This window comes from Micropterus salmoides, unplaced genomic scaffold (genome assembly GCF_014851395.1).
Source record: "Micropterus salmoides isolate LMB-PRFRI ecotype aquatic unplaced genomic scaffold, ASM1485139v1 Ms_hic_scaffold_2, whole genome shotgun sequence".
Taxonomy (NCBI): Eukaryota; Metazoa; Chordata; class Actinopteri; order Centrarchiformes; family Centrarchidae; genus Micropterus; species Micropterus salmoides.
The window spans coordinates 47,368,964-47,396,528 of record NW_024041150.1 but is presented as its reverse complement, the minus strand read 5'-3'; the positions used below and the strand labels follow the sequence as shown (position 1 = coordinate 47,396,528).

Genomic DNA, 27,565 nt, shown 5'->3' with positions numbered 1-27,565 from the left:
GAGGATGTGTAAGATAGTGTTGAAGGCTTCAGAGAGGTAAAAGAAAATGAGTATACTGATGAGAACGCTGTCCACAGCAATGAGAAGGTAATTTGTGATTGGAGGGGTTCAAATAGTTAATGGTGGAACACATGGTGCTGGGCAGCCACAGGTCTTTCCAGGATTTTATTGAGGAAAGGTAGATTAGAGATTGAGCGGTAATTGTTTCTGTTTCTGGGTCCAGACTGTTGAGGAATTGATGATGCTAACCATGATGCAACAGAGGGTGGGAAAACATGACATTTTCAGTGCAAATAAAAACAACAACGTAGAAAAAGTTAAGATTTATCATTAACATCTCTAACACAATATCTTGCTTTTGCTTCTGTCTTTGTCACTTTGTCACAGCCCAATGAAACCTAAATTGAAAATTCACAATGAATCAAAATCTGGCATGGGTATGAATACATTTGGTCTAACTGTATTTGTGAGGACTTTTAAAGATTGAGGTCTTCAGTAGGAGCCTATGGGCTTGGAGCTGCAAGCCACAGACAGGAAGACTGAAAAGACTAACACATTGTTGGTTTTGCTCTTTTCCTGTTGAGAGTAATAAAAACAGAGTTTATAATGTAATCTAATAATTCCAGCCGTATTGTTTAAAGGGAACATCAGTATAAAAGTGTAAAATCCTTGACTGAGCTGATGGTGGGTTGTGAGGCAGCTGAGATGAGCTCCTTGGAGGTCCTACTCTGCTCCCTGAGCACCTTCCTCTTCAGTCGGCCCTCCTTCAGCTGCAGAAACACCCCCGTTATAATAATCCAGCTCAATGTCCTCCTGCCTGCCCGGCTTCTGCCCCCTGCTGGCCTGGAGAGACATGACAGCACACATGAGAGTTAGTGCATCACTCCTCCTCTTCTTCAGGTCAGTAAACACAGACCGAGTGCTTCATCTCAGTCCTCTAAACAACAGACATGTGTCAGTACCTTATAGTAGAAACAAAGGGCAGCGATCACCAACAGCAGAGTCAGCGGCAGGACGACCAATTTGATGAGAAGACCTGTTGGATCTGATCAAACACATGGACAGACATCACATCACACAACATCATGAGTCCATCAGCTCCTGTTAAACACAAACTGTAGTGACCTGAAATCTCCCAAAACCACTTCAGTCCATCATTAATCTCTATCAAAATAGATATCTGAACGCAGAATCTGGAGGCAAGAGACAAGGTTTTGGTACCAGAAGCGTTCTGGTTCTGGACCAATCACATTTAAGCAGGCTTTGGCTTGGTGTCTGATTCTGGCTTTTAGAAATAAAATTTTATATGTGGGCTCTTGTGGACATTTCCCTACCACACTAGGATCTCTGCATCTCGGAGTGGGATATGCATATCTAGGCTTTGCTCACTGACTCCTGTGAGCAGCTCCATGCTAACAACTCGCAACAGAGCTTCAGGGAGTCGGTGGCTTCAAAAACCGACCCCTGCTTTTCCCACCTGCAAATCCCAGAGACAAGATGGCTTCGGCTAGTGCTGGCTGTGGGGACATGGTGGAGGACCCTGATGCAGGTCTTACTGCTTAGTTTAGCTAGCTGCCTGTTCGGGAGGAGGAGGGCGGCGAAGACAGTGAGAATGATGTCAACATACAGCAGATCTCCTCGTTATTTAACCAATACAACAACACATGCACAGCATTTAGAAAAAATGTTGCAGAGTAAGAAAACAAAACAGGAACGCTGCAAGTAGCACAGAAGACAGCGGAAACTGTTTCCAGGGGAATCTAAAAAGTGACAAACACACCGGGCACGGCAGGAAAACGCCAGTTTGAACGGATCTTCTTTTCCAAAGCTGCATGGAAACAGTCAGTGTGACGTTTCAGCTGCTCTGCTTCAGCTTACCTGAGACAGTGAGAGACAGCCGACGGCTCTCAGAGGAGAAGTCATGAGAAAAAACATGGAGGTGATAAACACAGCTGTAGCTTCCTTGGTGGGCGGGCTCTGCAGCAGGAAACAGGAAGTGGGCAGAGTGATTGACAGCTGGCTGGGTGTAGTTGTGTGATGTGATGGAGGAGGTGAAGGCGAGCTGGAAGGAGCCTCCTGGGTACTGTGGCTGGATGGAGCAGCTGATGGTGAAGGTGGAGCCCCTGGACACCTGAAACCCCTGCTGCTGGGCCTCGGAGACCCCGTTCACGGAGGAGGACACAGAGATGTTGGGCTGAAGCAGCAGGTCTGTAAACACAGATGATGAAAGGTCTCATTCACCCTCTGTTCATGACACAACTTTATTTTGAAAGGATGAAAATCGAATCCCTTTAGCGTTACAGACGATCAGCCAGTTTTCTAAGGCCTCAGGCTTACAGTTGAACGTAGATAAATGTGAAGTGATAACCTTACATGATTATCCTCTGCAGTCACTACATAATATAAAAATTAAGAAGCAGGTTAAATACTTGGGAATTGTTATCTCCAAAGGGAAAAGAACAATTGGCTATATGAATACGTGGAATCAGACAAATGTAAGTCAATTCTAAATAGGTGGCTGCAGAGCGACGTCACAATCTTAGGAAGGGTTCTACTCTCTACAACGGATAGTTTGTCCAGACTCATTTATCCGGCTTTCTCCTTACCCATATCAGTGAGTATGATCAAAGCAGTGAATACAATCAATTTTAACTTCATGTGGAGAAATAAATTCCGTTATATAAGGAAGACTGACATGGTTAAAACTATGAAGATGGCGGTATGAATGGGACTGATTTTGATATCATGAACAGTGTTTTGAAATTGAAATGCTTAAACTCTTTCTTTTTGGTTTATTGTCTCCAATGCGATTTTTCCAAAAATGTGTGGAATACAGGCATCGCCCTCTAAGGCTATCAATATTGGGTTTACCCCTTCCGCGTGCCTGCGTGGCACTGAGAACTTTAGTCTACGCCCACCCACAGCGTGGGCCTCTCCTACATCCGCACCTTGTATATATGCAACGGTGAGACCCAGCCTTCGGCTCCCTATTTTCTTCAGCACTGAGCTTGACGTCTAAGAGCAAAGAAGACAGAAATAGAAGAAAAAGAGAAACCTGGCTGCAGTGAGAAGAACGATGTCTTCCTACCTGCCGAGGCGAGACGATGCCACTTCCATCCGGCTGTGTGACGTCTGCAAGATGGACTTCATCCTGCCGGGGGGTCGCCGTCCCCAATGTGAGGCTTGCCTCGGCCCAGCGCACGCCGGATGGGCTCTCACCCTTGAGTCACGCTGCCTGTACTGTGCTCTCCTCTCCACCGAGGAGCGTCAACGCCGTGCGGATAACTTCGTCTTCCTTGACGAGGAAGTGTGGGAGCCCACACACCTGCTGGACGAAGCGATGGGGATGCTGTTGCCAGAGGAACAGGAGTCAGACGACTCCGCCCTCTCCCCCCACGGGTCCCCCAGCCTCTCTCCTCTTCAGCCATTCCAACCTCCAGACATCAACCCTGGTCTTCACGAGGGTGATCCCAGCCTCGAGGGGGCTCTCTCCGGCGATGTTTCCACCCCTTCCATCCATGGCTCAGGAGGTAGAGCGGGTTGGCCATTAATCGGAAGGTCAGCGGTTCAATCCCCAGGTTGCGTGTCGGTTGAGCAAGATACTGAATGTATGAATGCATGAGTGTATGTGTATGAGTGAGTGTGAATGTTAGTTTCCGTTTGAGCACTTTCAGTGTGTCTAGAAAGGCGCTATACAAGTACGGAGCATTTACATCCGGATGAAATGGCCCCTTAGCCAGCCGGCTAGGGTGCTGCCATGGACCCCGGTCTCCACTTACGTCCCATCACTAAGGGCTCCACCTAAGGATCCAGCAGATCTGGGATTTCCCCCAGTCCCCCAGTCCCTCCCATAGCGTTCTCCTTCACCAAGCTGGCGGCTAATTCCACCACCAAAAAAAAAGAGGACATTAGCATGGGTCACCACTGCCCAGATGGCCGTCTGGCAGACCCAGATCCACCGGATCCTGTGGCTCCAGCAGTCCGTCCTCCCAGAGGCTACGAGGAACATTCTCACTCATTTCCTCCACACTACACAGACCGACTGCGGCTGGCCAGGCGGCCTTCACGCAGCACGGCTCCAATGTCATAAGCAGCCCTCACCCTGGCTGACCATGGTCGCCACCCAGCTTGTTTCTTCCGTCTTACCCGGCCCAGCTGCGGCCGGATGTTATGCTTTCTGGCAACGTGGTCACGAGCAGACCCGCTACCCGGTTGCCTGCCTCTGCCCCTCCAAGCGCCTCCGCCTCCCCTCCCCTGAGAGCGGCAGGGTCGCAGAATGGCGGTGGACCCGCGAGTGCATCCGGGAGGGGGGGGGGGGGGGGGGGACACCCATGCAGATCCTTCTTTCTGCGCCAGACCCGCCCTTTCAAGGCAGGTCCCCCATGGGTCATCGGCCATCCTGTGCCCTTACCCGACATTCATGCCTAAAAGCATTACGAGCTCCTTTCGGTCGCGGGTCATCACCCTCTCGGGCTTTTTCCCTCCCCCCCCCATGGGTCGGCGGAGGACGCCACATCCCACCTCGTCTGCCCAGTGTGAGCACTGTCCTGCTATGTGGCGTGCACGGTCGCCTGGCACCATTCGCAGCATCTGTTTGTGCACTACAGTAGAGTGGTCCAAGGGACTTCCCCTGTCGACGCAACGCCTGTCTCACTGGCGATGCCATTTCCCAGGCTTACGTGTCTGCCGGGGAGTCTCCCCCGGATGGCATCAGAGCGCACTCCACGAGAGGCGTCTCCTCATCAGTGGAGTTGCATGGTGGGATGACAGTGGACGACATCTGCACGGCGGCCTCCTGGTCGTCCTCTTGCTCTTTTGTCCATTTCTACCTGCAGGATGTCTCCTGTCTCTCTCTGACTGGGCCAGTGAGGCCCACACCTTTGACAAGTGTCTTGCTCAGGGACAAAAAGGCAAGCATCTTATCTATGCGCCATCACCACATATATATACAAGGTGTGGACTTAGGAGAGGCCCACGCTGTGGGTGGGCGTAGAATAAAATTCTCAGTGCTGCGCAGGTGCACGGAAGGGGTAAACCCAATAGCGATAGCCTTAGAGGGCTGCGCCTATACTCATAGAATCCGGGTTACAGTATGTAACCCCCGTTCATCATTAACAACAGAACACATCTTTCTAACAGCACAGACATTTACATTTAATACACTGTCACACTTGTTATCCATCATCATCTGTGTTCGGGGCGGGACAGTTATGTGAGCATGTACACTGAAGTTACAACAACTTCAAAGGCAAAGAGTTTAACCTCGCTGCCACTGCCACGCCGTTAACTGCAAAAGTTTTACATCATGGCCTCATCAATATGTTAAGGGTTTTCTGGGACAGTTTTGAAGTTGATATGTCCGACCTGCTAGGAGTTGTACATTACAGCATAAAATGTGTCTTTTCCTGTTGCCAGCCCCCCCCCTCTCCTCCCCCCCAAGACAAAGCCTCTCTCGTGACTTTTTAACTAATATCATATTCATAACAGCAGCAAGGAGTATGTTTTTTATAAACAATATAGCCTGGGCCTAACGTTTCTTTATGCCACCGGCTGAAATAATAAAATAAAGCAAGTAAATCCCGACTTTTAAACAGCAGTTTTTCTGCACATGTAGCCTATTTATAAGAGTCTTGTCTTCAGTAGTTACAAAACGTTACGTTAACACCACTCTCTCTCGAAGAGTCCAACCATCTATCATATAAAACCGTGCATATGCACACTTGCAAGCTTGTTTTCTTTATAAATCACAGAGGAGCTACAAAACAAGATTTCACTCAGCGTGACACTTATGTTCTTTTTGGTGAAGCTGAAGTTTGGTGGGTAAAAAACGCCCTTTCATGCAACGCTCATGCACCAGAGGAGAAGGGGCGCCAGGGCTCCACTCCCTTTATTACCGATCTGCAGGAACCGGGCATTCCTCCTGAGTAGTGACGTCTCTGACCGAAGGGACACATACACACACCCGCAAGACGGGATGACCCCGGTACTAATTTGGATTCCCCCCGTTTGAAAAGAGAGTAAACCAAATGCATTCCACCTGTGTTTAAACATGTATTTAGGTTACACAAACAGTCCACTTACTTCACAACGATGGCGATGAGTTAAAAGAAATAGCCTCTGACTTGTTGTAAACGACAATGAAACAGTGTTATTTTCCATAACAAACATCACATTCCATACACTGGCGCACAGCGTTTGGCTCGATTAGGAAGCGAACATGTGATAAATATATAATATGAAACTATGTACTAGTATTTGCTCGACTGACTCATTGAAAACGGCATCAATTTAGATGTAATTTGTCTCCTGTTCACCTTATTTATGACAATAAATTGTACTGCATACAAGTAATTAATATGATTCCTGATTAAACGGTTTGAGGTGTTCTTTTGCTGAAACAGAATCTCCGTTTATGTTTATTATCCTCAGTCATGGTTTTTGTGTGCCTGTTAGTTTGTTTTTTTGGGGGGGGTTTATAGCGAACTTCAGGGAGAATCAATCAAACTAGTGTCTGATTATTTAGAAAGGCTTTAGGCTTTAAGCTATACTACTCAGAGGTAATGTTTTGATATATTTTACACAGTTGTAGGACTATTCACTTCAAACAGTTTCATCCTTCTGCCATGTGAGTCACCATTTCTCGTTTCTCCTCTTTATGTGTGTACACATGGTTCAGAGTTTACTTACTTACAAACTCGTTAAAGACATTGAAAATGTGGGTCCTGCACATTTTCAATGTCTTCAACGAGTTTGTTTTTTATAGATCACAACCTGACCAACCAGTGGCGTTAGTTGTTGTCACCTATATTGTAATAATATTTATTTCTTCTCACTGTATTGTCGTCTTCTGTGTTACTTAGACTGATCATGTGTTTTGCCTGCAACATCTTAATTATTAGCTAGTAAACAAAATATGTCATATGTGATACGTAAAAAACAGTAGTTTAAATGGATTGATGATAAAACTGAGTTTGCATTCTCTATCTGCTACAGCTGTGCTTAACTCTGGGAGTATCTGAGAAATAAAAAAGGCTTTCGAACTAAAAAATAAAACAATTGCTAAGACTTCAAGTCATGTACACGAAATGCAGAGTTTTTCCTGATCTGAGAACTTTACCATACGGTTTTTGAAATGGCTGTTAGAGAGACTGATGGTTTGGATTTTAGATTTTCAACTTCACACAAGAAGATGTTCACAACAACAGTTTGGCCTTCCTGGACTGCGCTGTACACATTGAAGAGGACAGGAGCCTGCAGATTGGTGTTTACAGAAAACCCACACACACAGACCAATACCTACTGTTCGATTCCCACCACCCACTGGAGCACAAGCTAGGGGTCATGAGAACACTGCACCACAGAGCGGAAAACATACCAACAAGCGCCCAAGCCAGAGAGAAGGACCAGAACCACCTGAAGGGGGCACTTACAGCCTGTGGATACCCTAAATGGACCTTTGTGAAAACAGCCACAAGATCCAAGAAGAACATTAAAGCTGCAAGCAGCGTTGGGCGGGCCCTCGCACTTGTAGCGCGTCCGCGCGTGAGCCGGCCGAGTTGCACATTCTGGAGCTCTGCCGGTGCGGCTGTGAATTTCCTACGCGGTTCCGATGCCGCATGAAGGTGCTATATGTCACTTCCTGTGTCCCCTATGTGGAGCTACATAGCACTTGCCGCTATGAATATAAATCGGTATTGGTGTGTAGATGTCTGCGGGGTGGGAGAGTTATCAAGCACGTAAAGTTTGTTTCAGATGTGAGCATGTACACTGAACAATAATGTACCCAAACAATAAAATAAATTCCTTTTATATTTCCCTGCCTTGTTGTTTATGTGTACATACAGAGGAAGAATGTGAGAACAGCACACATTTCATCGTTACTGTGTGTTAGAGCATGGGAGAACAGTGGATACTTTTAATACAGCCCACACCCCTAATACTGTGTAACTATAACAAGTAGAGAACAGAAGAAAAAGATGTTCTTTCTTTACAACTGTCTGCATAGCTTATTCATATTGTATAATGAATGAAAATAAATAGGCCTACTAGGCTCCTCTCTACTTTGACATTTAAGATTAGCTTGTTTGATCCACCTTCATACACATGTGACATTACTGTACAACTTGAGAAAGGTGAGTTGTTTTCTGCTCCAGCCTGCCTAAAAGAAAAGCGTTTTTGGGATTAAATGGACTTTATTAGCTGCTGCAGTGCAGGATGAACTCAGAATAGACCCATTTCTCACCTTATTATTCTAAATCATGCAACGAAGAAGAAGAAATGCATAATAAATCCTGGGACAAAATCTGTCCACAGCATGTAGTCTGATGAACAAGACTTGTGTTATAGCTGACTTGGGCAGTGAAATGTTTAATTTTTTAATTCATGTGGTCATAGTTGTCCACAACTCAAATCAGAATATAAGAAGAAATGTTTTATACCACCTCAAGAAGGCTTCCTATCAGAAAGTTAGGAAGGTATTTCAAATGTACAACTGCAGTACTTAATTCTAAGTAAAGTAATTTCCCTGACATTACTGTGTTACGCATGTAACAGGTTTTATACTTCCTGTGAGTATAATCCAATCAGTCTTATTTTCATACTGTATATCCGTTGTGTAATTTGATAAATTGTGTTGTATGTGGTGCTCGCATCGGGTACTACTGAGACTTCATTGCCCTCTTCAGAGAAGACTCTGACTGCAACATGCGTCTTTGTAAAGAGAGAAACGGACAGAAAAAGTCTCTAACTCTGCCTGTCAGCTCGCTCTGCTCCGTTAAAACTGAATTTACCATACAGAATTGAATACGAGTGCACTCCAGATTTAGCTGCAGCCAGCTGACCGTGTGCTTCTCTCTATACCGCAGTTCTGTGTCCATGCATGCAGCAAACTGAAAGCACTGTCTGTCGGAGCGTCTACATGAAAAGAGAAGGAAGACATTGCTGGTAGTATTGTCTTCAGAGTTGTTAAACACCTCAGTGCACTGAAGGAAGCCATCTGACTGTGTGAGGGGCAAGATCGTTGATGTCTGCAGGCAGAGTAAGAGCTCTCCTGTCTGACTGGTCCACCAATAGCAGAGAAGATGACCCCTTGAGTTATCAAGCACGTAAAGTTTGGTTCAGATGTGAGCATGTACACGTAAGTTACAACAACTTCCTGTGTCATGGCGAAGACTTGATCTCTGACGCCACGCCACGGACACACCCATTGACGAAAACTCGCAAATAGCACAACTTTTCATCTTCAATGCCTTTAGAAGGCACAGCAGAAATTTGAAGTCGGTCGGACTAAATCCCTAGGAGGAGTTCGTTAAAGTACGAAGTGTGTAAATCATCCAAAATTTGACGTAAAATTCAAAATGGCCGACTTCCTGTTGATTTTAGGGCATCGCTCCAAGACGCTTTTTTGTGCGTCTGGACAAGATACACGTACCACAGAAAATTCGTGCACGTAGGTGAAACGTGCGGCGGGGGCTGCTTCGTTAAAAGTCACTTCCTGTTGCCAGCAGGTGGCGCTATGACTGTGGGTGAATGTCAGCATGTACATGTGTTCAGGGCGGGACTCTCATCCTACATGTACAGTTTGGTCCAGATGTGAGCATGTACACTGAAGTTACGACAACTTCCGTGTCATGGCGAAGAGTTGATCTTGACGCCACGCCACGGACACGCCCATTGACGAAAACTTGCAAATAGCACAACTTTTCATCTTCAATGCCTTTAGAAGGCACAGCACAAATTTGAGGTCGGTCGGACTAAATCCCTAGGAGGAGTTCGTTAAAGTACGAAGTGTGTAAATCATCCAAAATTTGACGTAAAATTCAAAATGGCCGACTTCCTGTTGGGTTTAGGCTATGGCTCCAAGAGACTTTTTTGTGCGTCTGGACAAGATACACGTACCACAGAAAATTCGTGCACGTAGGTGAAACGTGCGGCGGGGGCTGCTTCGTTAAAAGTCACTTCCTGTTGCCAGCAGGTGGCGCTATGACTGTGGGTGAATATCAGCATGTACATGTGTTCAGGGCGGGACTCTCATCCTACATGTACAGTTTGGTCCAGATGTGAGCATGTACACTGAAGCTACGACAACTTCCGTGTCATGGCGAAGAGTTGATCTTTGACGCCACGCCACGGACACGCCCATTGACGAAAACTTGCAAATAGCACAACTTTTCATCTTCAATGCCATTAGAAGGCACGCACAAATTTGAGGTCGGTCGGACTAAATCCCTAGGAGGAGTTCGTTAAAGTACGAAGTGTGTAAATCATCCAAAATTTGACGTAAAATTCAAAATGGCCGACTTCCTGTTGGGTTTAGGCTATGGCTCCAAGAGACTTTTTTGTGCGTCTGGACAAGATACACGTACCACAGAAAATTCGTGCACGTAGGTGAAACGTGCGGCGGGGGCTGCTTCGTTAAAGTCACTTTCTGTTGCCAGCAGGTGGCGCTATGACTGTGGGTGAATGTCGGCATGTACATGTGTTCAGGGCGGGACTCTCATCCTACATGTACAGTTTGGTCCAGATGTGAGCATGTACACTGAAGTTACAACAACTTCCTGTTTCATGGCGAATCATCGACGCCACGGACACGCCCATTGACGAAAACGCGCAAATAGCACAACTTTTCATCGTCAATGCCTTTAGAAGGCACAGCAGAAATTTGACGTCGATCCGACTAAATCCCTAGGAGGAGTTCGTTAAAGTACGAAGTGTGTAAATCATCCAAAAATGGCCGTAAAATTCAAAATGGCCGACTTCCTGTTGACTTTACGCTATGGGTTCTTGAGGCTTTTTTGTGCGTCTTGATACGATACATGTCCCCAGAAAATTTCGTACATGTAGGTTGAACGTGAACGAGGGGCTAATTTTTCCAATTTTCTAGGTGGCGCTAGCGAGTCATTTTGCCACGCCCATGTGCGAAACTTGTAGAATACGAAATTTTTCACCGGTTCTGACATGTTTGCAAATTTTGGTGAGTTTTCGAGAATGTTTAGGCCATGTCAGTTGAGCCTACTTTGCAGAAAAAAGAAAAAAAAAAAAAAATAATAATAATAATAATTAAAGCTGCAAGCAGCGTTGGGCGGGCCCTCGCACTAGTAGCGCGTCCGCGCGTGAGCCGGCCGAGTTGCATATTCTGGAGCTCTGCCGGTGCGGCTGTAAATTTCCTACGCGGTTATGACGCCGCATGAATGTGCTATATGTCACTTCCTGTGTCCCCTATGTGGAGCTACATAGCACTTGCCGCTATGAATATAAATCGGTATTGGTGTGTAGATGTCTGCGGGGTGGGAGAGTTATCAAGCACGTAAAGTTTGTTTCAGATGTGAGCATGTACACTGAACAATAATGTACCCAAACAATAAAATAAATTCCTTTTATATTTCCCTGCCTTGTTGTTTATGTGTACATACAGAGGAAGAATGTGATAACAGCACACATTTCATCGTTACTGTGTGCTGTACCGCAGTTCTGTGTCCATGCATGCAGCAAACTGAAAGCACTGTCTGTCGGAGCGTCTACGTGAAAAGAGAAGGAAGACATGGCTGGTAGTGTCTTCAGAGTTGTTAAACACCTCAGCGCACTGAAGGAAGCCATCTGACTGTGTGAGGGGCAAGATCGTTGATGTCTGCAGGCAGAGTAGGCCTAGAGCTCTCCTGTCTGACTGGTCCACCAATAGCAGAGAAGATGACCCCTTGAGACACAGCCCCTCCTCATTTGCATAATGAGCAGAAATGCATACAAAATTTAAAAAGGACAGGCAGAAATAAATACCATGGGTGAAAATAAATAAGGTAAAAAATACAAAGGAAGAATAAAACAGACAAAAATATTAAAACACACACATAAATAAATATATTAAAAAAATTAGTAATAAATAAAGTTGAAGATTATAAGAATAAATAAATAAGGTGATTATAACAAAGGTGAATAAGTAAAGGCACTAATTAAAATATATACATTTATGTCTCCTTGATAATTTAATTAATACCAACATTTATTTATTTACTTTATTTTTTTGTGTATTTAATTGGAAGCTTATTTATTTATTGAGCATTTATTTATTTCTGTATTTATTTCTGACTGTGTCAGGATCGGTCCTCCATAGGGGGTGGGAGAGTTATCAAGCACGTAAAGTTTGGTTCAGATGTTAGCATGTACACTGAAGTTACAACAACTTCCTGTGTCATGGCGAAGACTTGATCTTTGACGCCACGCCACGGACACACCCATTGACGAAAACTCGCAAATAGCACAACTTTTCATCTTCAATGCCTTTAGAAGGCACAGCACAAATTTGAGGTCGGTCGGACTAAATCCCTAGGAGGAGTTCGTTAAAGTACGAAGTGTGTAAATCATCCAAAATTTGACGTAAAATTCAAAATGGCCGACTTCCTGTTGATTTTAGGGCATCGCTCCAAGAGGCTTTTTTGTGCGTCTGGACAAGATACACGTACCACAGAAAATTCGTGCACGTAGGTGAAACGTGCGGCGGGGGCTGCTTCGTTAAAAGTCACTTCCTTTGCCAGCAGGTGGCGCTATGACTGTGGGTGAATGTCAGCATGTACATGTGTTCAGGGCGGGACTCTCATCCTACATGTACAGTTTGGTGAGATGTGAGCATGTACACTGAAGTTACGACAACTTCCGTGTCATGGCGAAGAGCTGATCTTTGACGCCACGCCACGGACACGCCCATTGACGAAAACTTGCAAATAGCACAACTTTTCATCTTCAATGCCTTTAGAAGGCACAGCACAAATTTGAGGTCGGTCGGACTAAATCCCTAGGAGGAGTTCGTTAAAGTACGAAGTGTGTAAATCATCCAAAATTTGACGTAAAATTCAAAATGGCCGACTTCCTGTTGATTTTAGGGCATCGCTCCAAGAGGCTTTTTTGTGCGTCTGGACAAGATACACGTACCACAGAAAATTCGTGCACGTAGGTGAAACGTGCGGCGGGGGCTGCTTCGTTAAAAGTCACTTCCTGTTGCCAGCAGGTGGCGCTATGACTGTGGGTGAATGTCAGCATGTACATGTGTTCAGGGCGGGACTCTCATCCTACATGTACAGTTTGGTCCAGATGTGAGCATGTACACTGAAGTTACAACAACTTCCTGTTTCATTGCGAATCATCGACGCCACGGACACGCCCATTGACGAAAACTCGCAAATAGCACAACTTTTCATCGTCAATGCCTTTAGAAGGCACAGCAGAAATTTGACGTCGATCCGACTAAATCCCTAGGAGGAGTTCGTTAAAGTACGAAGTGTGTAAATCATCCAAAAATGGCCATAAAATTCAAAATGGCCGACTTCCTGTTGACTTTAGGCTATGGGTTCTTGAGGCTTTTTTGTGCGTCTTGATACGATACATGTCCCCAGAAAATTTCGTACATGTAGGTTGAACGTGAACGAGGGGCTAATCATTTCCAATTTTCTAGGTGGCGCTAGCGAGTCATTTTGCCACGCCCATGTGCGAAACTTGTAGAATACGAAATTTTTCACCGGTTCTGACATGTTTGCAAATTTTGGTGAGTTTTCGAGTATGTTTAGGCCATGTCATTTGGGCCTACTTTGCAGAAAAAAAAAAAAAAAAAAAAAAAAAAAAAATATAATCCGAGCAATTCAATAGGGACCTCGCACGGTCGTGCTCGGGCCCTAATTAAAGCTGCAAGCAGCGTTGGGCGGGCCCTCGCACTTATAAGCGCGTCCGCGTGTGAGCCGGCCGAGTTGCATATTCTGGAGCTCTGCCGGTGCGGCTGTGAATTTGCTACGCGGTTATGACGCCGCATGAAGGTGTTATATGTCACTTCCTGTGTCCCCTATGTGGAGCTACATAGCACTTGCCGCTATGAATATAAATCGGTATTGGCGTGTAGATGTCTGCGGGGTGGGAGAGTTATCAAGCACGTAAAGTTTGTTTCAGATGTGACATGTACACTGAACAATAATGTACCCAAACAATAAAATAAATTCCTTTTATATTTCCCTGCCTTGTTGTTTATGTGTACATACAGAGGAAGAATGTGAGAACAGCACACATTTCATCGTTACTGTGTGTTAGAGCATGGGAGAACAGTGGATACTTTTAATACAGCCCACACCCCTAATACTGTGTAACTATAACAAGTAGAGAACAGAAGAAAAAGATGTTCTTTCTTTACAACTGTCTGCATAGCTTATTCATATTGTATAATGAATGAAAATAAATAGGCCTACTAGGCTCCTCTCTACTTTGACATTTAAGATTAGCTTGTTTGATCCACCTTCATACACATGTGACATTACTGTACAACTTGAGAAAGGTGAGTTGTTTTCTGCTCCAGCCTGCCTAAAAGAAAAGCGTTTTTGGGATTAAATGGACTTTATTAGCTGCTGCAGTGCAGGATGAACTCAGAATAGACCCATTTCTCACCTTATTATTCTAAATCATGCAACGAAGAAGAAGAAATGCATAATAAATCCTGGGACAAAATCTGTCCACAGCATGTAGTCTGATGAACAAGACTTGTGTTATAGCTGACTTGGGCAGTGAAATGTTTAATTTTTTTAATTCATGTGGTCATAGTTGTCCACAACTCAAATCAGAATATAAGAAGAAATGTTTTATACCACCTCAAGAAGGCTTCCTATCAGAAAGTTAGGAAGGTATTTCAAATGTACAACTGCAGTACTTAATTCTAAGTAAAGTAATTTCCCTGACATTACTGTGTTACGCATGTAACAGGTTTTATACTTCCTGTGAGTATAATCCAATCAATCTTATTTTCATACTGTATATCCGTTGTGTAATTTGATAAATTGTGTTGTATGTGGTACTCTCATCGGGTACTACTGAGACTTCATTCCCTCTTCAGAGAAGACTCTGACTGCAACATGCATTTTGTAAAGAGAGAAACGGACAGAAAAAGTCTCTAACTCTGCCTGTCAGCTCGCTCTGCTCCGTTAAAACTGAATTTACCATACAGAATTGAATACGAGTGCACTCCAGATTTAGCTGCAGCCAGCTGACCGTGTGCTTCTCCCTATACCGCAGTTCTGTGTCCATGCATGCAGCAAACTGAAAGCACTGTCTGTCGAGCGTCTACGTGAAAAGAGAAGGAAGACATTGCTGGTAGGATTGTCTTCAGAGTTGTTAAACACCTCAGCGCACTGAAGGAAGCCATCTGACTGTGTGAGGGGCAAGATCGTTGATGTCTGCAGGCAGAGTAGAGCTCTCCTGTCTGACTGGTCCACCAATAGCAGAGAAGATGACCCCTTGAGACACAGCCCCTCCTCATTTGCATAATGAGGCAGAAATGCATACAAAAATTTAAAAACGACAGGCAGAAATAAATACCATGGGTGAAAATAAATAAGGTAAATAAATACAAAGGAAGAATAAAACAGACAAAAATATTAAAACACACACATAAATAAATACATAAAAAAATTAGTAATAAATAAAGTTGAATAAAAAATAAGGTAATTATAACAAAGGTGAATAAGTAAAGACACTAATTAAAATATAAATTTATGTCTCCTTGTATAATTTAATTACTACCTACATTTATTTATTTACTTTATTTTTTGTGTATTTAATTGGAAGCTTATTTATTTATTGAGCATTTATTTATTTCTGTATTTATTTCTGGCTGTGTCAGGATCGGTCCTCCATAACGGGGTGGGAGAGTTATCAAGCACGTAAAGTTTGGTTCAGATGTGAGCATGTACACTGAAGTTACAACAACTTCCTGTGTCATGGAGAAGACTTGATCTCTGACGCCACGCCACGGACACACCCATTGACGAAAACTCGCAAATAGCACAACTTTTCATCTTCAATGCCTTTAGAAGGCACAGCACAAATTTGAAGTCGGTCGGACTAAATCCCTAGGAGGAGTTCGTTAAAGTACGAAGTGTGTAAATCATCCAAAATTTGACGTAAAATTCAAAATGGCCGACTTCCTGTTGATTTTAGGGCATCGCTCCAAGAGGCTTTTTTGTGCGTCTGGACAAGATACACGTACCACAGAAAATTCGTGCACGTAGGTGAAACGTGCGGCGGGGGCTGCTTTGTTAAAAGTCACTTCCTGTTGCCAGCAGGTGGCGCTATGACTGTGGGTGAATGTCAGCATGTACATGTGTTCAGGGCGGGACTCTCATCCTACATGTACAGTTTGGTGCAGATGTGAGCATGTACACTGAAGTTACGACAACTTCCGTGTCATGGCGAAGAGTTGATCTTTGACGCCACGCCACGGACACGCCCATTGACGAAAACTTGCAAATAGCACAACTTTTCATCTTCAATGCCTTTAGAAGGCACAGCAGAAATTTGAGGTCGGTCGGACTAAATCCCTAGGAGGAGTTCGTTAAAGTACGAAGTGTGTAAAACATCCAAAATTTGACTTAAAATTCAAAATGGCCGACTTCCTGTTGGGTTTAGGCTATGGCTCCAAGAGACTTTTTTGTGCGTCTGGACAAGATACACGTACCACAGAAAATTCGTGCACGTAGGTGAAACGTGCGGCGAGGGCTGCTTTGTTAAAAGTCACTTCCTGTTGCCAGCAGGTGGTGCTATGACTGTGGGTGAATATCAGCATGTACATGTGTTCAGGGCGGGACTCTCATCCTACATGTACAGTTTGGTCCAGATGTGAGCATGTACACTGAAGCTACGACAACTTCCGTGTCATGGCGAAGAGTTGATCTTTGACGCCACGCCACGGACACACCCATTGACGAAAACTCGCAAATAGCACAACTTTTCATCTTCAATGCCTTTAGAAGGCACAGCACAAATTTGAAGTCGGTCGGACTAAATCCCTAGGAGGAGTTCGTTAAAGTACGAAGTGTGTAAATCATCCAAAATTTGACGTAAAATTCAAAATGGCCGACTTCCTGTTGGGTTTAGGCTATGGCTCCAAGAGACTTTTTTGTGCGTCTGGACAAGATACACGTACCACAGAAAATTCGTGCACGTAGGTGAAACATGCGGCGGGGGCTGCTTCGTTAAAGGTCACTTTCTATTCCCAGCAGGTGGCGCTATGACTGTGGGTGAATGTCGGCATGTACATGTGTTCAGGGCGGGACTCTCATCCTACATGTACAGTTTGGTCCAGATGTGAGCATGTACACTGAAGTTACAACAACTTCCTGTTTCATAGCGAATCATCGACGCCACGGACACGCCCATTGACGAAAACGCGCAAATAGCACAACTTTTCATCGTCAATGCCTTTCGAAGGCACAGCACAAATTTGACGTCGATCCGACTAAATCCCTAGGAGGAGTTCGTTAAAGTACGAAGTGTGTAAATCATCCAAAAATGGCCGTAAAATTCAAAATGGCCGACTTCCTGTTGACTTTAGGCTATGGGTTCTTGAGGCTTTTTTGTGCGTCTTGATATGATACATGTCCCCAGAAAATTTCGTACATGTAGGTTGAACGTGAACGAGGGGCTAATTTTTTCCAATTTTCTAGGTGGCGCTAGCGAGTCATTTTGCAACGCCCATGTGCGAAACTTGTAGAATACGAAATTTTTCACCGGTTCTGACATGTTTGCAAATTTTGGTGAGTTTTCGAGAATGTTTAGGCCATGTCATTTGAGCCTACTTTGCAGAAAAAAAAAAAAAAAAAAAAAAAAAAAAAAAAAAAAATAATCCGAGCAAATTCAATAGGGACCTCACACGGTCGTGCTCGGGCCCTAATAATCCGAGCAAATTCAATAGGGACCTCACACGGTCGTGCTCGGGCCCTAAAAACTACAGGGGAGGAGGAAAAGAAGGTCAAACGCAACAACATTGTGATTCCATACGTGTCTGGAGTATCAGAGAAACTCAGGAGGATTTTCAACAAACACAACATCCCTGTGTTTTTTAAACCCAAGAACACACTAAGGCAGATGCTGGTCCACCCCAAAGACCGCACACCCAAACACAAGAAAAGCAATCTAGTGTATGCGGTCCAATGCAGTGAGGAATGCACAGACCTGTATATTGGGGAGACTAAACAACCACGACACAAACGCATGGCTCAACACAGAAGGGCCAACTCCTCAGGTCAAGACTCTGCTGTCTACTTACATCTGAAGGACAGAGGACACTCGTTTGAGGACCACCAGGTGCACATTTTAGACAGAGAAGATGGATGGTTTGAAAGAGGTGTCAAGGAAGCATCTACACCAGGGTTGAGAAGCCGTCATTGAACAGGGGAGGGGGTCTACGCCACCACTTATCCCCCACTTACAATGCTGTCCTTTCATCACTTCCCAGGAAACTCAACAAACGTAACCTATTGGCCTCAGGTGAAGATACCAACGATGGTCGTTCAGTCTCGGCCTCAGGTAGTCTTAACGACTGTAACGACTGTTGTCACAGCAACAAGGAACACTAACGAACCAGCGGTATCGATGACCCGGGATAACGACCCCACTGATGTTAAATAGCTGAGTTTCCCTGCCAGTCAGTCAGAACTGAAGAAGTCCTTTGGATGAGGGACGAAACGTCTTCCAGTATCTTCAACCAAGTCCAGTTGCCCTTGATTTTAACCTTCGTTGGATGAAACAATAAAGCTGAACTCTTGATAAAGAACATCAGTCTAGGCTAAGTTGAAAAGATGTCATTTCACATAAAACGTTGAAAAGTAATTATGCAGTATATTTCTGTGTGCAGGAGTATTTTTACTTTCTACCTTATACTTTAAGATAAATAAGGAGCCATACACCCAGTACCCATATACTGTATAACAGAGCCTGAAGTTTCTGAAGAGGGCCTTGTTAGCTGCTCTGATATAAGTCTAGTTTAAACCCAGAATAATGTGGGCACATCCAAACCATCCTGTGGGTAAGTGCTGAAAAAAAAAAGATCTGCACAGAGTAATTATGAATCCAACTAGGTGGGTTTTTTTGTGACCTTGCAAACTGAGGTCTCAGAGCTGACCAAATGCACATGTAGTAAATAGGTGAGTCTATACAATGTAAACCACATGAGACCTTCTCAGAGGTCGCAATGACACCTCCTACAGGGCTTCAAAACTATTCAGTGTGCAGATAATTCTTTGATTTTCACTACAGAGTAACTTCTTAGTCAATTTCACATTTGTTTCTTAAAGAAATGTCATCTTAATATGACATTTCATGACACAATCTTAATATTTTAATTTACAGCTGTTAACTATAATATATTGTTAAGATCACACTATTTAAAATCAAAATATGAAACTGATGATGAATGAAGAATGATTTTACTATGTATAATTAGTTTGATACACTTTATAACAAAGTATTCTTAATACAAAAGCAATAGGTTAATAAATTAAACTCTTGTCTTGCATTGATGAAAACATCAATATTAAGAGGCTACAAATGTAAAAGTAGTTTTGTATAACTTGAAATGTGTTGAGTTATTATAATGATAGAATCTGTTGATAAGCACCCAGTGTCATAATTTCAAATCAGCAGTGTTCAGGTGTTGTGAGTAAAAAGAAAAGCGGGAGCTGAAGAGCTGGAAGCTGGAGCTGTTCTCTCCTGAAGAGCTGGACACAGCTAATCACATCTTGTGGGTTCTGCAATCAGCTCCTCTGGCACCTGTAAAGAGAACAATGGGTAGACAGTTGAGCAGCTTCTTCCAAAGAGCCATAAAGCTACTAAACGCTGAGATCGCCTCAGCATGAAAACCTCTCTGGCATGTGACAGTAATTAGGGGAGGCAATGTGAAATACACTTTTTACTAATATGTCCAATATACGGTTTTCTGCTGGACACTGTGCAACAATAACTACTCAAGTCAGATCTGAGGTAAATTCTAACCCACCAAACAAACTCAGAAGCGGCTCTCACACACCTAATTTCTCGCCTTAACTAAACCATCGCCCCAGTTACAGCCCAGCTACCTGTCTACAGGCATAACGCGCATTATATGCTGACAAAAAAGGTGGATGCAAATCTCTGCAGGTAGTCTACAACAGCTGTTCTGCATCCACCTCTTAAGATCCTTATCAGAAACATCGCTGATCAAACGCAGTTATCACCTCAGACTGTTGAATCTCAAAGAATGCTACGTCTACTAAGTGTATTAACATGTGGATTACTATAAATGTCCTTCAATATGTACTTCAATCATCCCCACTGATGAACCCTACAAAGAATAGTATAACGTTATCGTTTTTAAACAGTAACGTTACACTTGGAGGTGCACGACTCTCCTCGGGAGAGACAGCTAGCTCAAATAGTGGCATCGGTGCTCCTCGGTGTGACAGTTTCTCCGCAGCCGCTCCCCCCTCGGCTGCCTTTAAACCTTTCGTGTCCATCAGGATCAGGTGCAGCCACTTATAATAGTATCTGACTAGTATCTAACTGAACAGTGATTCTGTTACAGGACGTAGCTAAATCTCACATCGCCCGTTAGTAAAAGTTACCATTAACATAACGTCAGCTAACAGAGCTGAGCCTTTACTCACAACTTCACACAGACGCCTTTTCTCCAAAGCATTATCACCCTAATGTCTAATGCTAAAGTTATAACGTTATATTTTGGCTTCTCCCTTCTTGCTGACTTGTCTTTGACTCATTAAAAGCTGCGGTTAGAACACACTAACTTACTTACTTACACTAACTTAGCAGCTTGGAGCTGCTTGTATCTGGATAATTAGCGTAACAAGCTAACGTTAAGCTAACAAGCTATATATCGTCAGCTATACCTGTTAAATGTTAGCACATAAATAAAATACAGGAATTTCACTCACCAAGTAGAACACAAATTTCCTGGAGGTTCTCTCTCCAATGAACTGGACAGCCTGCCATTATTCATCCAGTGTGTGCATGTAGAAATGTCCAAAAAGGCTCCGACAGGCTGAGCGTCAGAGCTCCGTGTAGCTGAGTGAGGCTAACAGACGGCGGGCCGAGTGCTAGCAGTGACAGCGGCTAATGGCGCCTGTCAATCAAAGCAGCCACGCCCCTAATAATGCAGAACTTTAAGGCTTAATATAATTTAAACAGGTGAGTTGTCACAAAGGGCAAAATTAGCGATATGCACTAAGCCATTTTTTGAACCAGGCTGTAAACATGTTTTATTCTGCTCTAAAGTTGGCCATTTTAACATGGGGGTCAATGGAGATTGACTCGCTTCTGCAGCCAGCCTCAAGTGGCCACTCGATGAATTGCAGTTTCAGATGCTTCCGTATTGGCTTCAGGCGGGAGACCGGAAGTTTGCCGCTTGGTTACACTAGGCAGGGAAATATCTTGATATTGTTGCTGCTGGTCCAGCACAGCATTGTTGCAAGCATGTGGTGTTAATCCTGTATGATGGAGGATGTGTACAGGTGTTGATATTGTTCATAGGCTGTAACCTGTCAGCATAAATCCTGTATAAGATAAAGGTGTTTCCAACAAATAATACCCTGTAATTCAAAACCTTAATTGTACGCGTGTGTGTGTGTCTGTCTGTGGGGTGGGGGCCCTACATTACATTACATACATTGTGCCCATGGGCCTCTGACTTCTTAGTCCGGTCCTGACCTGGGTACATTACTGTCATAGATGATGTCACTGATGGGTTTACCTGAGCAGGTGAGATCCAGGATGGAGGAAGAGGAATGTGATGATACACAGTCCCTCAGAGCAGATCCAGACTGAACACAGTCAGACCTGATCCACCACACAGGTCTGTATGAGGACTCCTCTCTCTGTCCTACAGAAACAGCAGAGCCACAGTCCAGATCTCTACAGACAACAGCTGCTGTCTTCAGGGTCCAGACAAAGTAACTCCCTGGTCTCCAGTCTCCCTGATGTTTCAGCTCCAGTGTTCCTGCACAGCGACTGGCTCCTCCCACCAACCTGAAATCATCAGGCTCTGAACAGAAACCAGAGAGTCATCAGTAAAGAAGTGAATTCTAGAGACTTAACTGATTCTGCTTCTGTGATTCTTTCTTTCTCTTTTCTTTCTCTCTTTACCTTTTGAGGTGTGTCCTCCTTCAGCCTGGAGTCCTGTGATTGGAGCAAAGCCGAGGACAGAAAGAACAATCAGGTTGTTTTGTAAAGAACTTTCTATCAGTTCAGAAACATCTCAGTGAACTCCCTCTGGACTCATTTTACCAGTTTACTGTAGGTGAGATCAACATGTGATCACCATCCAGCAGACTGGTTTATATAGAGTTAAGGAAAAGTTAATCATGAATCAGGAATAACTCCTCAACCATTTGGCCTAGATGCATAATTCTATGAGAGGTCAGAAGCTAAGGAACATAAATCCATTGTAAATTAACATATTTATTTTAACATTACAGACTAAATTGAGATGCAATAAAGAAAAATATATTTTCATCCTCACCTGGTAAAGCTATATTTTTTATATAAATAATAAACTATCAAACCTATCATAAGATTATAATGCAACTGAATATCTTCTAAAACACCTGGAATACAATTGTAACTGTAAATTTAATAAATATAAATAAAATACAACAGTTATAATACAATATTTTCAAAATATACTTACATCTTGCCCATTGTGCCATCACCATTGCACCATAACAGGCGAATGTCCATATTTTGGAAATATTTACTGATTAAATGTTTACTTTTATTGGGAGTTATCTTTAAAACACTATTTCTGTCCATACAACCACGTTCCAAATAACATAACATTGAAATATTGATAAAAACAGTGAATATTCATCAACATTGCTGTCACCAAAAGCACACCATGCTTTACAGGCCTGTAGCTTGAGAACGGCTTGAGCAGACCTTTCATTTGATACCCTGGATGTCTATGTAGCTCCTACGGGTCGGCCACTAGACCACGAAAAAGACCGTGTGTTCCAAAGCGGCAGAAAAAGGCGCAGCGCCCAGGTGTTACACCATAATCAAGATGGCGCCCGGTGACGTTTCTAGCAACAAATCTTCTTCTGTACATTCTGTTTGAGCATCGTGGGAGGAGCCTGGGAACAGAATTGATTTGCCACTCTTCAGGACCATGGGGACTGAGCCGACCTTCTACGCCTCCTGACTCAAATCTGTTTGATCCCCGACCTCTGCTCTGAACATTGATCAGGTAAATGTTTTCTAACTTCATCTCATCTGAGTCGTGCTTTTGAGTCTTCATATCTGGGTCCAGAGACCAGCTGACCTATTAGGAACCTCTTATCAGGAGACAGTGGTTCAGCGATCGTGAGAAATAAGGGGGGTATCAACATGAAATGGAAGAAGTCAGATAATGAGTGTGTGCACGTCTTCATTCATGTGGGCAGCATCTGATAAAGCAGCTGAGTGGAGGAAATACTGATAAATTCTTTCCAGTTGCGTGTTTCGGAAGTTTATGTCACATATAACTCATCACAGCGGACAGTTAGAGCTCACTGGGTTTTCTTAATGATCAAAAAATACCACAGAGCTTCCTGCTGCTCTCACATCCAGTTTGTTTCACCACCGTCACACAGAAATCAGGCTGCAGCACAAACACAAATGAATTAATGAAGTCATTTTGTTGTTGAAGTGGAGGGGAATTTAGCTTTAGGATCAAATATATACATACACATATATATATACAGACGTGCCCAAATTTGTTGGTACCCTTACAGCTCATTGAAATAATGCTTCATTCCTCCTGAGAAGTGATGAAATTAAAAGCTATTTTATCATGTATACTTGCATGCCTTTGGTATGTCATAGAATAAAGCAAAGAAGCTGTGAAAAGAAATGAATTATTGCTTATTCTACAAAGATATTCTAAAATGGCCTGGACACATTTGTTGGTACCCCTTAGAAAAGATAATAAATAATTGGATTATAGTGATATTTCAAACTAATTAGTTTCTTTAATTAGTATCACACGTCTCCAATCTTGTAATCAGTCATTCAGCCTATTTAAATGGAGAAAAGTAGTCACTGTGCTGTTTGGTATCATTGTGTGCACCACACTGAACATGGACCAGAGAAAGCAAAGGAGAGAGTTGTCTGAGGAGATCAGAAAGAAAATAATAGACAAGCATGGTAAAGGTAAAGGCTACAAGACCATCTCCAAGCAGCTTGATGTTCCTGTGACAACAGTTGCAAATATTATTAAGAAGTTTAAGGTCCATGGAACTGTAGCCAACCTCCCTGGGCGCGGCCGCAAGAGGAAAATCGACCCCAGATTGAACAGAAGGATAGTGCGAATGGTAGAAAAAGAACCAAGGATAACTGCCAAAGAGATACAAGCTGAACTCCAAGGTGAAGGTACGTCAGTTTCTGATCGCACCATCCGTCGCTTTTTGAGCGAAAGTGGGCTCCATGGAAGAAGACCCAGGAGGACTCCACTTCTGAAAGAAAAACATAAAAAAGCCAGACTGGAATTTGCAAAAATGCATATTGGCAAGCCACAATCCTTCTGGGAGAATGTCCTTTGGACAGATGAGTCAAAACTGGAGCTTTTTGGCAAGTCACATCAGCTCTATGTTCACAGACGAAAAAATGAAGCTTTCAAAGAAAAGAACACCATACCTACAGTGAAACATGGAGGAGGCTCGGTTATGTTTTGGGGCTGCTTTGCTGCGCCTGGCACAGGGTGCCTTGAATCTGTGCAGGGCACAATGAAATCTCAAGACTATCAAGACATTCTGGAGCGAAACGTACTGCCCAGTGTCAGAAAGCTCTGTCTCAGTCGCAGGTCATGGGTCCTCCAACAGGATAATGACCCAAAACACACAGCTAAAAGCACCCAAGAATGGATAAGAACAAAACGTTGGACTATTCTGAAGTGGCCTTCTATGAGTCCTGATCTGAATCCTATCGAACATCTATGGAAAGAGCTGAAACTTGCAGTCTGGAGAAGGCACCCATCAAACCTGAGACAGCTGGAGCAGTTTGCTCAGGAAGAGTGGGCCAAACTACCTGTTAACAGGTGCAGAGGTGTCATTGAGAGCTACAGAAAACGTTTGATTGCAGTGATTGCCTCTAAAGGTTGTGCAACAAAATATTAGGTTAGCGGTCCCATCATTTTTGTCCATGCCATTTTCATTTGTTTTATTATTTACAATATTATGTTGAATAAACAATCAAAAGAAAAGTCTGATTTCTATTAAATGTGGAATAATCAATGGCGGATGCCAATTACTTTTGTCAGTTTCAAGTTATTTCAGTGAAAATTGTGCATTCTTCGTTTTTGTGGAGGGGTAGCAACAAATTTGGGCACGTCTGTATATATGTATATATGTATGTATATATATATAATATGTATAATGAAAATTCCTCGTACTTGTAATATACTACTTGCCAAGAAAGATCTTTCTGAATTAGCCTTATTGGCAGCAGCAGAGTCGCTGTTTGCTGTAATATGTTTCTCGGCCATTGGTCCATTTTGTGCAGAACAGTCACATGACGCGTCAGACTTTTATGGGAACGCTCACAGGGCCTGATGGAGTCAAAGATACCACTGTGGTAAAACCCAAAGAAACGAATGCAAAGAAAGCTGGGCTGTGTCCCACCTACTTCATAGTACACCTCTCTGAACACACCTGAGCATACCTGAAACAGCTGAAAACCTTATTATACCTCAACACCTGACACTTCATCAGCATGATACAAAACCTGCGTGAGATTGGAAATGTGTTTTCTTCTGACTGGAACATTAAAATGAGCGCACTAGTGTAAGAAGGTATTTGATATACCTGAAACCTGGATAAAGTACATGTTGCTGCTAATACTGCAGTCCTTGATATTAGTGCATGCAGCCACGTTACTTCTGAATTACAGGTACAACTTTACTTATTCCCAATAAAAGTGGCCACGATTATTTTAGTAATATAGAGAAATTATTAAATATTGACAACATTAAAGTTCAATAATCCATTTGTTAAAGAAACTCTCCTCAGCTGAAAGAGTGGGGACAGACAGACTGAACTCTAAACTGGACTGGTAACCAGTGAAGTGATGGTGAAACAGCTGTGATGTGCGCTCTTTTGTTCATGTGAGTTAGAAGCCTTGCAGCAGAGTTCTGAACAGCCTTAAGAGACGGTGAAGCTCCTTCTTATTCAAACAAGTGAAAAGACAGTTACAGTGATCTAAAGGAGACCAAATAAAAGCATGAATGATCCTCTCAAATTCAACCTCTGACACCAGAGCTCTTAGTTTGGATGTACAGTGTTTCTCAGTTGGAAGAAGCAGATTCTAATTAGAGAGTCCAAAAAACTCTTTTTGTGAGCAGTTTGTTCTGTGAGAGGCCGTTTAGGGGGAAAATACTGAAAATGTTCACACCTCATAAACTGGGTCAGATAAGGTCTTTACACCTTAAATGTAGCTGTACGTCAGCTCTTTGACAGGAAAAAGCAGGCACGATCTTATATCCTGTTTTTAGCTGAGACTTGGTTAGACCCAGATACTTCAGCTTTATGAGTGAAGCTAGCGAGCATCAGAAAGGACGGGGAGCTGCCATTTAGTTTCCTGTTCTTTTGAATATGTGGCTCTTCAGCTGAATTCCTCTCCTCCAGCTAGATCTCTAAATATCTCCAGGCCACCTAAATACTGTGCAGGTCTTTCAGTGTTTTCACCCTGAACAGCCTTTCATACTGGTTTTCTCCCTGATCCAGTAAAGAGATCTGAATTCTAACACGTGCTGTTTAAAGTCCTACCTGAGCTCCACAGCAGCAGCAGCAGCAGCAGCAGCAGCAGCAACAGGTGATCCATGTCCAGGTAGACCGTCTCTCTGGCCGTCCGCCTGCTCTCTGCTCTGATCATCACGTGCTGTCCTCAGTGTAGATCTGTGTACAGGAAGAGGTGGAGCTTTACTGGAACACAGCTCATTCAGCTGGCTTTAGTTTCACAGGGAGGAGAGTCCTCGTCTGACTGAGTCTCTGTCACAGGAGACAGTGAGACCAGACCAGAACACCAGGGCAGACCAGAACACAGACAGTGAGACCAGACCAGAACACCAGGGCAGACCAGAACACAGACAGTGAGACCAGACCAGAACACCAGGGCAGACCAGAACACAGACAGTGAGACCAGACCAGAACACCAGGGCAGACCAGAACACCAGGGCAGACCAGAACACAGACAGTGAGACCAGAACACAGACAGTGAGACCAGACCAGAACACCAGGGCAGACCAGAACACAGACAGTGAGACCAGACCAGAACACCAGGGCAGACTAGAACACAGACAGTGAGACCAAACCAGAACACCAGGGCAGACCAGAACACAGACAGTGAGACCAGAACACAGACAGTGAGACCAGACCAGAACACCAGGGCAGACCAGAACACAGACAGTGAGACCAGACCAGAATACTAGGGAAGACCAGAACACAGAATCAGAATCAGTTTTATTGCCAGGTATGTGTACACATACGAGGAATTTGACTCAGGATTGTACATTGCTCACGATGTGCTTACTTATACAATAATACCATAACACAACAATAAAATAATAATAAAATAAAATCACAAACTACAGAATAAACAACACTAATATACACACTATGATTCTCATAATGTACATGTTGAAGGTGGATATGATATACAGGTACACATACACATACATGCATACATGTGTACATGTACACAGTGTGATGGAGCATAGTGCAAAGGATGCTGGGAAAAATAAATAAGA

At 43.6% G+C, this 27,565-nt stretch overlaps 1 protein-coding gene across 1 annotated transcript; it reads right to left on the bottom strand.

Annotated features, from left to right (window-relative positions):
* Positions 1-569: 569 nt before the first annotated feature.
* LOC119912013 lies at positions 570-26,691 on the bottom strand. The gene is made up of 6 exons (XM_038730986.1): positions 26,586-26,691; positions 24,175-24,278; positions 21,542-21,611; positions 1,879-2,208; positions 963-1,045; positions 570-843 (listed from the first exon to the last, which is right to left on the bottom strand). The coding sequence occupies exons 1-6, from the start codon at positions 26,689-26,691 to the stop codon at positions 724-726; spliced, it is 813 nt and encodes a 270-aa protein (XP_038586914.1). The 3' UTR covers positions 570-723.
* Positions 26,692-27,565: the final 874 nt, after the last annotated feature.